This window comes from Suncus etruscus, chromosome 7, assembly GCF_024139225.1.
Source record: "Suncus etruscus isolate mSunEtr1 chromosome 7, mSunEtr1.pri.cur, whole genome shotgun sequence".
NCBI classification, from domain to species: domain Eukaryota; kingdom Metazoa; phylum Chordata; class Mammalia; order Eulipotyphla; family Soricidae; genus Suncus; species Suncus etruscus.
In genome coordinates this window covers 54,733,615-54,748,859 of record NC_064854.1, presented here as the reverse complement: position 1 = coordinate 54,748,859, position 15,245 = coordinate 54,733,615, and the positions used below count along the sequence as shown (strand labels likewise).

Sequence of the window (15,245 nt, the reverse complement as noted above, 5' to 3'; positions counted from 1 at the left end):
ATATCCATCAAACACAATAAATTGTAAAGAAATTTAAAACGTTTCTTCAAAAGTTATATAGTTACAACTCATGGTCTAATAATCTATAATTTGAAAGCGTACACAAGATGGGATCTGCATATTATTTTAGTCTGTTTAACCTATATATAGGCTTTCCTTTCAAAACATAGTTAGTTGTTCATGTCAGCAGTCATCTGGAAATATGTTTGAAGCATATTCTGTATCCTAACCTGAGAGTCATGACCCCTATGAGTCTGCTGTTCATGTCTGTTTGCATCTTGTCTTATAGCTGAGTGGTTTCATAGATGTACCATTATATAGATGTACCATAGTTACTTTACTCGCTCACTTGTGCTTGGGCACTGGGTTGTTACAAATTCTGTTTTGAATACTACTACTACAATGAACATAGCTGTGCAGATGTCTTTCCTGCACTGTTTTTAGGCTCTTGGGAAGTGATCAAATACAGGAATAAAATGGATAAAGTCATCTCAATTATTAATATATAAATTAATATTTGACTTTAAGATTTAATGTTAATTTTTAGGAGAGTTGATATAAGCACTGGGCTTTGTCCTAGTCTGAATTTTATTTTTATTTTTTGGATGGGTCACATCTGGTGGTGCCTGCAGGATCACCCCTGGTGTTCTTTTAGGGGGACCAAATGTGGTACCAGGGATACAATTGGGGTCAGCCACATGCAAGGCAAGTGTCTTAACTTTCCCTATAACCCTCCTGTACTATCTCTGCCCCCCTAATTTGTATTTTATTAGTAAACATAATTTAATATTTGCAGATTACAGTGGAGATGAAGGTGTAAATGATTGTTTTGAATTCTTTGGATTCAAAGAAATGTTTTTAAATACACATGGATATATGATGATTTTATTATACATTTATATTATACATTTTTTTACTTTATATATAAAGATATACATTTTCTTTTACTTTTTCAAACTTTTTTTTTTTTTTTGGCCACACTTGGCGGCGCTCAGGTGTTACTCCTGGCTCTGCACTCAGAAATCTCTCCTGGTTGGCTCTGAGGACCATATGGGATGTTGGAAATCAAACCGGATCCTACCGCTGTGCTATTCCTCTGGCCCCAACTTTTTCAAACTTTTTTGTTTGTTTTGTTTTTGTTTTAGGGTCACACCCAGTGGCGCTCAGAGGTTACTCCTGGCTCTTCACTCAGAAACAGCTCCTGGAAAGCTCTAGGGACAATATAGGATGCTGGAAATTGAACGGGGTCCTTCCTGGGTTAGCTGCGTGCAAGGCAAATGTCCTACTGCTGTGCTATCACTCTGACCCCCCAACTTTTTTTGGGGGGTGTCACACCTGGCAGCGTTCAGGGGTTTTTCTTGGCTCTGCGCTCAGAAATCGCTCCTGGTAGGCATGGGGGACCATATGGGATGCCAGTATTCAAACCACCATCTGTGCTGGGTCAGCTGCATGTAAGGCATCCTTGGATATTTAGTTCAGTCCTCTACTCCCCTCCCCTCCCCTCCCCTGTGGTGCTCAGGGATTATTCCCTGGCTCTGTGCTCAGAAGTTGCTCCTGGCTGCCTGCGGGCCGGGGGTGGGTGGGGGAATCATATGGGATGCCGGGGTTTGAACCACTGTCTTGGATTGCCGCATGCAATGCAAATGCTCTACCATTGAGCTATCTCTCTGGCCCCATAGTTCAGTCCTTTCTTATATCTACCAATGCACCTCAATCCTCTTGGCCCTGTCCTCTGCTGTTTCACATCTGTCTTTCTCCTTCTCCATTCTGTTTCTGTCCTTTTCCTCATATTACTTTGGGGCCAAGAATGTTCTAGACCACTGACGGCTAACCGTTTTGAGCCCGTGTGCCCAAACTACCGCACAATGCCCTGTCCTCCCAATGGTCAGTCCAGCCTTGTTGCCAGGTACACTTGCCTCCCGCCACACCGAATATCTTAATTGCAGACCTTCCTGCGTGCCAGCTGCAAGGCCTTCGCATGCCACAGGTTCGCCATCCAGGTTCTAGACAATCTCCATTTAAACCAGTGGGTTCCTTCATGTGGTTAATCTAAATACCACGTATAAGTGATATCATCTTGTATTTATCCTTCTTCTGACTTAATTCATTTAACATAGTGTCTTTCAGTTTCTTTCATGTTGCAGTGAATTACATGATTGCATTATTCCTAGAGCTATGTAGTATTCCAGTGTATATATGTACCACATCTTCATGATCAACTTATTTATTGTTGGACATCTAGGTTGATTTCAACTCTTTTTTTTTTTTTTTTTTTTTTTTTTTTTGTGGTTTTTGGGTCACACCCGGCAGTGCTCAGGGATTATTCCTGGCTCCAGGCTCAGAAATTGTTCCTGGCAGGCACGGGGGACCATATGGGACGCCGGGATTCGAACCGATGACCTCCTGCATGAAAGGCAAACGCCTTACCTCCATGCTATCTCTCCGGCCCTGATTTCAACTCTTAACTATTATACTGAGTACTGCAGTGAATAGTGGTGTGCATATGTCCTTTTGAGTAAATGTTTTTCTCCCTAGTAATGGAGATCCGAAAGGGAATTGCTAGGTCATAGGATAGTTTGATTATGAGTTTACTGAGAACCCTCCATTTTGTTTTGCATAGGGTTGGATCAGACAGTTACCATCAGCAGTTGTTGAGAGTTCCTCCTTCACCTTAACCTCATCAATACAAATTGTTCCTAGTATTTTGATATGTGCCATTATTACTAGTGTAAGACATCTCATTGTTGTCTTGATTTGGATTTTCCTAATGACAAGAGATGAGTATTTTTCATGTGCCTGTTGACTATCTGTTAGTCTTCCTTAGAGAAATGTCTATTCTTTTCCTTTCCCACTTTTGATGGGAGTTTTTAGAGTTTAAGGGTGTTAAGCTTTGTACTTTATATATCCTTGATATTAACCCTTTATCTGATGCATTGAATGTAATTATTTTCTCCCACTCAGTTAGCTGTCTTTCAGTTTATTATATAAATTAAGAGGGTTTGGGCTAGAGAGATAGCACAGCAGTAAGGTGTTTGCCTTGCATGCAGCTGATTTGAACTGACAGTGGTTCGAATCCCAGAATCCCATATGGTTCCCTGAGGGTGCCAGGAGCGACTTCTGAGCACAAAGCCAGGAGTAAACCCTGAGTGCTGCCCCCGGGTGTGACAACCCCCCACCCCAAAGAGCACAGTGAGGTAGGGTGTTTGCCTTGCTTACAGCCAAACTCAGGTTCAATCCCTGGCATTCCATATGGTCCCCTGAACCTGCTAGGAGTGATTTCTGAGCACAGAGTCAGGAGTAACCCCTGAGAGTGGCCAGATATGGCTCAAAAAACAAACCAAAAAAAAAAAAAAACCATTTAGAGGCTTTTTTGGTTTGTTTGTTTGTTTGTTTGTTTGGGGGGCATTGGACCACACCCAGTTATGTTCGGGATTTAATTATGAGACTGCATTTAGGAATTGCTCCTGGCTGGCTGGGGGGAAGGCTTTGAGGTGCTGGGGATTGAACCTGGGTCAGCCTCATGCAAAGCAAATGGCCTCCCTGTTGTACTATCTCTCTGGCCCAAATTAAGAGTTTTGTGAAAAGAATTGGATTTTCCACATTTTAGGCTTTCTCTGAATCTGTTGTTTGTGTATTTGGATATATTTCTGTTAGCTCAGGCCCTGAGTGACTCCTACTCAGCATAGAGGGTCTCGACAGCTTTTTCTCAGCTCTGGGCCTGTTTGGGGTTATTTTACATTCCAACACCGACTGTTATCCTATTTGCAGAGTTCTCTAGAGAAAATAACTGTGAGAAAAAACATAGAGGGTGGCTTCCTGGGCGGAAAATTGACATAAAAAAGAAAAAGTCATCCTTCCTTTCCTTCCCTTGAGAGTTGTTTGTTTATTCAAAAAGGAAGTCTATTACCCTTTTATTTCCTTCCTATACAATTTTCAATTTTTTATAAAACTTTATAAAATTAGGGGCCAGAGTGGTGGTCAGCGTGTGCAAGGCAAGGCAAACACCCTACCACTTGTTCTCCAGCTCCACCTGGAAAGGATTTTTTTTTTTTTTGGTTTTTGGGCCACACTTGGTGGTGCTCAGGGGTTACTCCTGGCTGTCTGCTCAGAAATAGCTCCTGGCAGGCACGGGGGACCATATGGGACACCGGGATTCGAATCAACCACCTTAGGTCCTGGATCGGCTGCTTGCAAGGCAAACGCTGCTGTGCTATCTATCTCTCCGGGCTCTGAAAAGGATTTTTTTTAAAAAATATTTTTATTTATTTAAACATCTTGATTACAAATATGATTGTGATTAGGTTTCAGTCATGTAAATAACACCTCCCATCTCCAGTGCAACATTCCCACCACCAATGTCCCAAATCTTCCTCCATCCCACCCTCCCACCTGTACTCTAGACAGGTTGGAAAGGATTTTTAATATCAAAATGATACTTGAAAATTGAAAAGATTTGAACATTTTGTATTTAAAAAGAATTTTTTTTTCGGGCCACACCCATTTGATGCTCAGGGGTTACTCCTTGCTAAGTGCTCAGAAATTGCCCCTGGCTTGGGGGGACCATATGGGACACCGGGGGATTTAACCGCAGTCCTTCCTTGGCTAGCGCTCGCAAGGCAGACACCTTACCTCTAGCACCACCTCGCTGGCCCTGTATTTTTAAAATTTATACAACTTACAACACAATTTTTTTCATTGAAAAGCTACATATAGCAAACACTTTTCCAGAACACTAATAGGCAACAAAAATAGACTACCAGTATGTAACAAGAAAACAAACATAATCAAGTGTTTAGTGGTCCATAATGTCTTTTGTGTGTGTGTGTGTGTGTGTGTGTGTGTGTATGTGTGTGTGTGTGTGTGTGTGTGTGTGTTTGTGGGGGCACACCCAGTGGTGCTCAGGGGTTACTCCTGGCTCTGCACTCAGAAATCACTCCTGGCAGGCACTGGGGACCATATGGGATGCCAGGATTTGAACCACCGTCAGGCCTGCAGGGGTCAGCTGCATGCAAAGCAAACGCTCTACCACTGTGCTATCTCTCTGGCCCCTCTATAATGCCTTTTTAAAAAGGAAAACATGCATGGGTTTTAGTCACAGCCTATGGAAAATAAAGATGCCATAGCAATTTCTTGCATTATTGTTCTCAGAATTTACATTTATTTTTGTAGATGGGAAATTGGTGGCTCCTGTCACAAACAAAATTGTCGAAAAATATTGATGATCCACTTTTCTCCCTCCCTCCCTCCTTCCCTCCTTCCCTCCTTCCCTCCCTCCCTCCCTCCCTCCCTCCCTCCCTCCCTCCCTCCCTCCCTCCCTCCCTCCCTCCCTTCCTCCCTCCTTTCCTCCCTCCCTCCCTTTTCTTTTTTCTTTTTTTGGTTGTGGATCACACCCAACAGCACTCAGGGGTTACTCCTGGCTCTACGATCAGAAGTCGCTCCTGGCAGGCTCAGGGGACCAAATGGGATGGCGGAATTTGAACCAACATCCTTCTGCATGCATGGCAAATGCCCTACCTCCATGCTATCTCTCCAGACCCTTTTTATTTTTTTTATTTTTATTGTTTTTTGGGCCACACCCATTTGATGCTCAGGGGTTACTCCTGGCTAAGTGCTCAGAAATTGCCCCTGGCTTGGGGGGACCATATGGGACGCCGGGGGATTGAACCGCAGTCCTTCCTTGGCTAGCACTTGCAAGGCAGACACCTTACCTCTAGCGCCACCTCACCGGCCCTTCTAGCCCCTTTTTAAGAAAAAATTTTTGATCCACTTTTCATAGGCAAGATTTTAGAACTTAGTCATACATCAGATACAGTGAGGAGTGAACACTTTGTGAATATGAGGCTGGGGTTTAATTAAATGTGACTTTTGAAAAGTTGAGGCTCCAGTAAATGTTTTCCCCAAAGATCTTTATATGGGCTTTTGCTGGTAATCCTCCCTGCCCCATTACGGATGACCTTGTCTCCCACATGGACTGTGTGTCTCCTTTTCCCAGTTAGCCAGGCCCTATAGTTACATAGGACCCACAGAAATGCCCCAACTTCATTTTAATTTTTTTTTCTTTTGTTTTTTTGGGCCACACCTGGCAATGCTCAGGGGTTACTCCTGGCTATCTATCTACTCAGAAATAGCTCCTGGCAGGCACAGGGGACCATATGGGACACTGGGATTCGAACCAACCACCTTAGGTCCTGGATCGGCTGCTTGTAAGGCAAACGCAGCTGTGCTATCTCTCCAGCTCCACCAACTTCATTATTTTAATTTTCCTGTTCAGGGACCCCTATGTCATCACAGCCAGGATTTTAAAGCTGTTATTATTTTAGCTTTTCAGTGTAAGCATTGCTCATGATTTCATGTGTGTTCTTGTTTTCCACAGGCTTTCAAGGACATGCTGTACTCGGCTCAGGACCAAGCACCTTCTGTAGAAGGTAAGATGCAGCACCCAGGAGTTTACTCACAGCAATCTTAAATGAAAGGTCTCTTAAACTACTGAATATAAAACTCTACCAGTTCTGCCCTACCAGTCTTACCTCTTTCTCATAGTGTAATTATGTTCAGATTATGTTTTTTATTGTGTAGTTTATATATTATCCAAGATGGAGCTCCTACTATATATGCTGGAATTGCTTTGACATTGGGAATTAGAGAGATGAAATCAAAGGCTTAGAGTCAATATTCTTTTTTTGTTGTTGTTTGTTTGGGACACCACACCCAGTGGTACAAGGGCTTGCTCTTAGCTGTTCTCTGTATTTAATGATCCCTTCTGGCTGTGCTCAAGGAACCACTAGAGGTGCTGGGGCTCGGAGCAAGGTTGATATTGTGCAGGGCAAGTGTCTTTTCCCTACTCTCTCCAGTCCCCAAATCTAAGTTCTTACCTATGTAATCCGTATTATGCTCCCTCCTGCTTGTGTTTCATACCTGTGCATTTACTTAGTGAATACTTGTTTCATAATGAGAATGGGTGACACAGTTTAGAAGTTTGTGTGTTTGTGTGTGTATAAGTCTGGGCACACAATAAGAGAAGAGGAAAGAGGAGAGGAGAGGAGAGGAGAGGAGAGGGGGGGAGAGAGAGAGAGAGAAAGAGATTGTGTGTGCGTGAGAGAGAAGAGAAGAGAGAGATTGTGTTTGTGTTCCTTGAGAAATCTGTATGCAGCGTAAGGGAGAGAGAGATTGGGGAGAGAGAGGGGAAGGGCGGGGAAGAGAGATATGGAGAGATGGAGAGAGAGATGGCAAGATATGGAGATGGAGATGCTCTATGATGAGCCTGGGCACACTCTGAAGTGTGTCCTTGTCCCCTGCCCTGTGTTCAGTGGCCACCCGAGGCCCGAGCTTATAGTGGTCTGTCTGCACTCTTTTCCTTTATTACCAACTAAGGTCCTACCCCTTATCAGGTCTGTCCTTAAAGGAGTCACTGGCTCTTTCTCCAGAGTGCATGTCCTTCAAAAGGGCTTCTGAGGACCTAATCTAATGGGGCCACTTGTCCCTTTTAGACTTCACCCTCTTTTATTCCAATATTTGCATATTGCTTCTCACTTTTGATACCATGTGTTTCCATTAATTTGTTTTCTTAAGACTAACATCAGAGATTTCCATCTTGTTTTCCTTTGTTTGCTTTTTGTTTTTGTTTTTGGGCCACACCCGACAGCACCTCAGTTACTCTGGGCTCTGTGCTCAGAAATTACTTCTGGTAGGCTCAAGGGACCCTATGGGATGCCAGGGATTGAAACTAGGTCCCCTGTTTGTGAGGCAAATGCCCTCCCTGCTGCTTTATCACTTTGGCCTTAGAGATTTCCATCTTTTAAGAAATTGTTTGGGGCCGGAGAGATAGCATGGAGGTAAGGCGTTTGCCTTTCATGCAGGAGGTCATCGGTTCGAATTCCGGCACCCCATATGGTCCCCTGTGCCTGCCAGGAGCAATTTCTGAGCATGGAGCCAGGAAAAACCCCTGAGCACTGCCGGGTGTGACCCAAAAACCTAAAAAAAAAAAAAAAAAAGAAATTGTTTGATAGCTGGTATTTAAAATAGGTACCCACTTTACATATTTCGTATGTTAATCATTAGGAACAAAAATGAATCCTTTCCCTCAATCTTCCTTGAAACCAAGTGATATTTACAGAAAATAGAACAATAACATTTTTGTCCTATGGGCCACACCTGATGATCCTCAGGGCTAACTCTTGTCTGCTCAGGGATCACCCCGACATGTTTAAGGAACCATATGCAAGACCTGGGGATCAAACCTGGGCTGGCCATGTGCAAGGCAAGACCATACCCACTATACTATCTCTCTGGCTTCAAAAGAAGTGAATTGTATTTATTTTAATTTTAATATATATACATATATATACTTTTTTCTTTTTTCTTTTTTTTGGTTTATTTACGGGCCTCATGCAGCAGTGCTAAAGGGCTTCTTCTCTCAGCTTATAGCTGGGCAGTATTCAGTGCAATATGCAATGTCAGGGGTTGAATCCAGAGCTCGGGCATGTGAAGTATGTTTGCCAACCAGTTTAGCTGCCTCTCTGACCCATATCTCCTAATTCTTTGGACGTAGAACTTTACCCATGGGCCAAATGGCTCCTTAATGCTGACACTCAACCTATATATGCTGAGGCTGCATATGGGGCATACTCTTTCAGGTGAGTTCTCACTTTGGAGATACACTATTATTTGATGCCAGACCAGAGTTATTTGACCAGGAAATTATGATTTAGATGTTATTAATTCTTATCCTTTTATTGTAAGTCATCAAGTCAATTCTTCTTATGTTTTTACACATTTTATATCTTTCTTTAAAAGATACTGGGAATAGGGGCCGGAGCGGTGGTGCAGTGGTAGGGCATGCGGTTGACCTAGGACGGACTGCGGTTCGATTCCCCAGCATCCCATATGGTCCCCCAAGCCGGGATCGATTTCTGAGCACATAGCCAGGAGTAACCCCTGAGCATCACTGGGTATGGTCAAACAAACAAACAAACAAATAAACAAAACCACCAGAAAACAAACAAAGGAAAAAACCACCAAAATAAAAATGATACTGGGAATAGGGGGCTGAAGTGATAGTATATATGGAAAGGCATTTGCCTACCCTGTGGCCAACCCTAATTTGATTCCTGGCTTACCCTATGGTCCTTCAACCACTGCCAGAGTAATTTCTCACTGCAGAGCCAAGAGTAAGTCCTGAGCACTGCTGAGTATGGCCCAAAATTAAAAAAATAAATAAAAGATGTATGAAATAGGCTTAAATTTGGGGGAGGGGGAAGTATGTAAATTGTTAAAAAATCATTTTATGAATAGCTACACAGAATATGATTTTTAGTTTACTTAGAAAGATTTAATGAGGCTTTGATATATATTCTTTGTTGTTGTTTTTGGATCACACCCGGCAGCGCTCAGGGGTTACTCCTGGCTCCAGGCTCAGAAATTGCTCCTGGCAGGCTCGGGGGACCATATGAGATGCCGGGATTCAAACCAATACCTTACCTCCATGCTATCTCTCCGGCCCCGGCTTTGATATTTCCCCCTCACATTTTGCATTTTATAAAACATTCCTTTTGATGTGGGGTAGACATAGACAGTGTCAGCTGAGGACCAGCCCCCACTTGGTCGATCCCACTAGTGCTTCCACCTTCCCAAAGTGGGTGAATGGCACGGGCAATTCACCGCCTTGCTCTTTCTTCTCTGGTCCTCACACGCCCTCCCTAATCTTGGAAATGGGATGTGGGGGGACCATTTTTCTTTAGGTTTCTTCTGCTTATTCTTATTATTAACATGTTTTATGGTCTTGCTAAGCTCCAGAGAATTCAGCTCTTGGTGGCACTGAAGATGAAAGTGTGTTTGTAAATTATTCATTTTGATTATCCGCTCGAGTGGACAGAGCCCACTCCAGGCACCTTCTCCCCTCGCTTATGTCCCCTGATCTTTGTTGTTGGAGCAGATGTGATTTGCCCCTTCCAGCTGTAGAGGATGGAAGGTGAATTGCCCTTGTAAAATTCATGAAGCACTTTTTTTTTTTTGCATGTATGGGATTACTGTCATGTTACTGTACTCACATGTTTAGTATCTTATGTCTCTCCTCCCCCAGTTTTCCTTTTCATTACCTTGTATGATTATCTCTGAAACAAATGACCTGGCTCTTGACCTACAAATAAAAGGATTTGGTGTCTTTATCAGGGGACTCTGTGTGATTTGTTGCATTTCCTTTCAGAGATAAAGAGGAACTTCTTTGAAGGCCCTTTCCAATAGGGCAGTTTCATTAATCTGTTTTGTTTGATTGTTTATTGTCAAGTTTTGGAATCCTCTGCTTACAGTGGTTTAATCTTAGTAGATGACTATATCAGCGGCTGGTGGTGACTTTAGACTAGTTCAAAAGGACACGCTAGATTCCTTTTTTAAAGGAATTTTTAAACCTTTTTTAAAGGTTTTATGTTTATACTGGAAAAGGGTAGTGCTTATTTTGGGCAGCTCACATCTTCCAGGTAACAAATAGTACCTTCAAAAATATACTTCTGGGGCTAGAGTGGTGGCGCAGTGGTAGGGTGTTTGCCTTATACACAGCTGACGTAGGATTTGATCCCCGGTGTCCCACATGGTCCCCCAAGCCAGGAGCGATTTCTGAGTGCATAGCCAGGAGTATCTCCTGAGCGTCACTGGGTGTTGCCCAAAAACAAAAACAATAACAACAAAACCAAACCCCTCAAAATATACTTCTGTAGTATTCTTCAACAATATCACTAGCTTCCCTAATAGAAAAATGTTGCTTCGAAATATTAAGCAGCATTTATTCTAAAGGTGAAGAAATACCTACTTTCACAGAAAAAGCCTGAATTAACACGCTCATAGTATGAAAGATGGAGTTAGGAAGCATCATAATTAGTTTCTAAGAATATGGTTTAACTCTGAGTAACTTAAACTAGAAGATAAAACGTGCTGGATCCTCCCTCTCTCTCTCCCTCCCTTGTACTCTCCCTCCCTCCCTGTAGATTTACATATTCATTATAGAGTCCTAGATGGTTGTGGATGGATGGTGAGGCCTTTCTCTGCTAGCCCGGGCCAGGCCGTCTACAACCCCGTCCAGCTAGTGGTCTGCAGGTTCAGGGTAGCGATGAGGAAAAGATCCACAGGCAATCAGTTTCAGGAGACATCAGCTTTATTCAAGGCCCTAGCCATCAAACCTGCTTGTTTTCCTTCCATGCTGCTAACTCCTCCAGCCAGTTCTTGCTTCTCCTCCCTTACACCCCTGAGTCAACCCTTTTGATACCTTCCAAAGACCCCTCCCAGAAATGGGCTGGTCTTACCATCCGATTAGATTACACAAGAAGATGAAGGATGGGTTGACACTCCCTCCCTCCTCCCTCCTCCCTCCTCCCTCCTTCCCTCCCTCCTCCCTCCTTCCCTCCCTCCTTCCCTCCCTCCCTCCCTCCCTCCCTCCTTCCCTCCCTCCCTCCCTCCCTCCCTCCCTCCCTCCCTCCCTCCCTCCCTCCCTCCCTTCCTTCCTTCCTCTTTCCATCCATCCCTCCTTCCTCCCTCCCTCCTCCCACCACACCTGGCTGTGCTGGGGGTTACTCTTGGCTTTGAAATCTCTTCTAGCAGACTCGGGGGACCATATGGGATGCTGGGAATCGAACCCAGATCTATTCTAGGTCGGCCACATGCAAGGCTCTTAAGAGCCCTACTGCTGTGCTATCACTCCAGCCCTCAAAACATGTTTTTCAACACAGGCTTAGAATCCTGTCTTTGTGACACTGGAACTTTTTATTTTTGTTTTTTGGGCCACACCCTGTGACGCGCAGGGGTTACTCCAGACTATGCACTCAGAAATCGCTCCAGACTATGCACTCAGAAATCGCTCTTAGCTTGGGGGACCATATGGGATGCTGGGGGATCAAACCTCTGTCCTAGGCTAGCACACGCAAGGCAGACGCCTTACCACTTGCGCCACTGCTCTGGCCCCAACACTGGAATATTTTGTCCTTTTTTTTTTTTTTTGGTCACACCAAGCATCTTTCCTGGTGGATCTTGGGACCACAGCAGTGCTGGGGCTAGCACCAGGTTTGCTGAGTGCAAGCCAAGTTCCCAATACCCTGTGCTATCTCTCCAGCCCCCACTACAGAATACTTTGAGTAATTAATTTTTTATTGGAAAAATATAGATGAAATTACTCTCTGTGTGTGGTTTGTGTGTATTTGTGTGTGTGTATGTGTGTGTGTGTGTGTGTGTGTGTGTGTGTGTGTGCTTTTGGGCTACACCTGGTGATGCTCGGGTTCAGTAATTAATTTTTTTATTGGAAAAATATAGATGATATTACTGTGTGTGTGTAGGTGTTATTACTGTGTGTGTGTGTGTGTGTGTGTGTGTGTGTGTGTGTGTGAGAGAGAGAGAGAGAGAGAGAGAGAGAGAGAGAGAGAGAGAGAGAGAGAGAGAGAGAGAGAGAGGAGAGGAGAGAGGAGAGAGGAGAGAGGAGAGAGGAGAGAGAGAGTGATTTTTTGGGCTACACCCGGTGATGTTCGGGTTACTCCTGGCAATGCGTTCAGAAATTGCTCCTGGCCTGTGTGGGGACCACATGGGAAGCCGGGGGTTGGAATCGTGGTCTGACTTAGGTTAGCGCTTGCAAGGCAGACCCCTTACCATTAGCACCACCACTCCAAAATTACTCTGTTAATTGTCACCCAGTGCAGTTTTTGGTTTCATTTTTAAGTTTGAGGGGAAGGTCGTGAACTAGATACAGGACTGTGAAAAAACAATAAAGTATGAAACAGAAAAAGGTCTGGGCACTCACAGAGGAAAAGGTAACATCCTCAGATAATTTAATCTGACACAGAGAACTTCCCATACTAATGATTAGAAAACAGAAATAATTATTAAAGCTCAAAGTTGCTAGAGTTTAAAAGGAAGGGATTTTCCTCTGTGTCATCTTAGTTTCTTTGTTTTAATTTTATTTTTGACCACAACCAGCATTGTTCAGAGCTTATTTCTGGCTCCGTGCTCAGGAATATTCCTGACTGCTCCAGGGACAATCTGTACAGGTGCCAGGTCAACCACGTGCCAGGTGTATGCCCTCCTTGTTGTACTGTCACTCATACCTGTCTCTTTCTAATTCTGAGGTGGGAAGGCAGAAAGGAACATCAGCAGTATCTACCCAGCACTCAGTCCGTGTCATTTAATTAAAGAAATAAATATTCCTGGGCCGGAGAGATAGCATGGAGGTAAGGCGTTTGCCTCTCATGCAGGAGGTCATCGGTTCGAATCCCGGCGTCCCATATATGGTCCTCCCGTGCCTGCCAGGAGCAATTTCTGAGCCTGGAGCCAGGAATAACCCCTGAGCACTGCCGGGTGTGACCCAAAAACCACAAAAAAAAAAATAAATAAATAAATATTCCTACTTCAAAAGGAACGAGATGGCCTAAAAATGAGCAGAGCTGCAGTCATTGTAATCAATTACTTAAGAGTAGTTGGTGACTAATTAGTGAGGCCAGGATGAATGTCGATAATTGAAAGGTAGGCACCCTTTGTCTGGTGTTTCCCCTGACTGCTGTCATAATTCACATGGGCTCAAATTAGAGACATTTATTTCATTAAGATTCTGGCGACCAGTGTAAAATCAAGGTGGTAGCCTGTATTCCTGATATTCCGAGTGGAGAATCCTATCTTTCTACCTCCCAATGCTCAGTTACGCTTGACTCATTCATTATGACTTTATCCCAGGACCCTTAATTACTTTGCAAAGACTCTTCACAAAGAGCTTAGATATTTGACATGATACCTTTGGGCTGTGGGAGTGATCATTTTTTGCCTGTTCCATCCTTAAATCTAAACTGTGAAAAATAAAAATGAATGTTCTTACTTCATTTTGGGAACCAGAGACATCTTTCATGTTCTCATCTGCCTGAAGATTTGGCACATGTTATTGGTGAAAAATTAAGGTGTAGAAGGGGTCAAACTGTCCAGTAAATGGGCCCCGATGTAGAGAACAGAGCAAATGCCAACGATTTGCTGCTAAACAGTTTCTTGTAACACTTTCCAAACTGACCTCCCCTGGGTTTGTGGCCACACCTAGCGGTGTTTATGGGACTTTATGTGGTGTTGGGCATCAAACTAGCTTGGAATTTGTGCAGAGCAAGTGCCTTAAGTATTCTCCCTGACACCCAAAATGGCCTTTAGAAGAATATCTTTTCCCAAAGCCATTCCTGGGGACACAAAAAATAAAACCTTTCTATTACACAGATTAATCCCATCCTCTCTGTTCCCCAAATCCCAGTTTTTCATTGTAGAAAAATTTGGAGACTTAGAGGTAGGAAGTAGAGAGAATAGACCAAGAAAGAGCCCTTCACCCAAACCCAATTTCAATGACCATCTTTATTTGGTTTCATACCCTCTTCTTGTTTTATTAAGAAATTCCAGACACCCCATCATTTTTTTTTTTTTTTTTTTTGGTGGTTTTTGGGTCACACCCGGCAGTGCTCAGGGGTTACTCCTGGCTCCATGCTCAGAAATTGCTCCTGGCAGGCACGGGGACCATATGGGACGCTGGGATTCGAACCGATGACCTCTTGCATGAAAGGCAAACGCCTTACCTCCATGCTATCTCTCCAGCCCCACACCCCATCATTTTTATCTGTAAGTATTCCTAAGTGACAGTTATCACACTAAAAATATTTACAATTTATCAAATGATTGTAATCTGATCGGATTCACAATTTCCAAATTGCTTAAGAAAATATTGGGTTTGAGTCACTCACAGTCTGACTTTTACTGCTTATATTCTGGCTTCTGTTCTTTTTCCTGCTAAGTTGAGGAATTCAAAGATGGTTCGAATTCGCTAAAAATAAATGCACTCTGAATGTGTGTATTGCTTTTCTAACCCCGCACTCACACAATATTTCCTATATCTCTTTTTTCTGAGGAATATCGAATGTCAGCTTGGTTTTCTCTCTGTAGCATTACTAGTTTATCTCAGATCCTTTAAACTAAAAATCACATAATGGTGATACTGGGGTTTGTTTTATTATTTAATAAAATGTATGGTGTTGCCTTTATGCTCTTAATATTTGCTAGGATTCTTTTTTTTTTTTTGGTTTTTGGGCCACACCCGGTGACACTCAGGGGGTTACTCCTGGCTTTGCGCTCAGAAATCGCTCCTGGCTTGGGGGACCATATGGGACGCCAGGGGATCGAACCGTGGTCCACCCTAGGCTAGCGCAGGCAAGGCAGGCACCTTACCTCTTGCGCCACCGCCCGGCCCCTGCTAGGAT

At 43.5% G+C, this 15,245-nt stretch overlaps 1 protein-coding gene across 1 annotated transcript in view; it reads left to right on the top strand.

Annotated features, from left to right (window-relative positions):
- Window positions 1-15,245, top strand: part of XPR1 (xenotropic and polytropic retrovirus receptor 1) — a 169,049-nt gene that overhangs the window by 33,867 nt on the left and 119,937 nt on the right. The window contains exon 2 of the mRNA XM_049776466.1: window positions 6,374-6,425. Within this exon, the coding sequence (XP_049632423.1) occupies window positions 6,374-6,425 (52 nt within the window). The remainder of the gene's footprint in view (window positions 1-6,373; window positions 6,426-15,245) is intronic.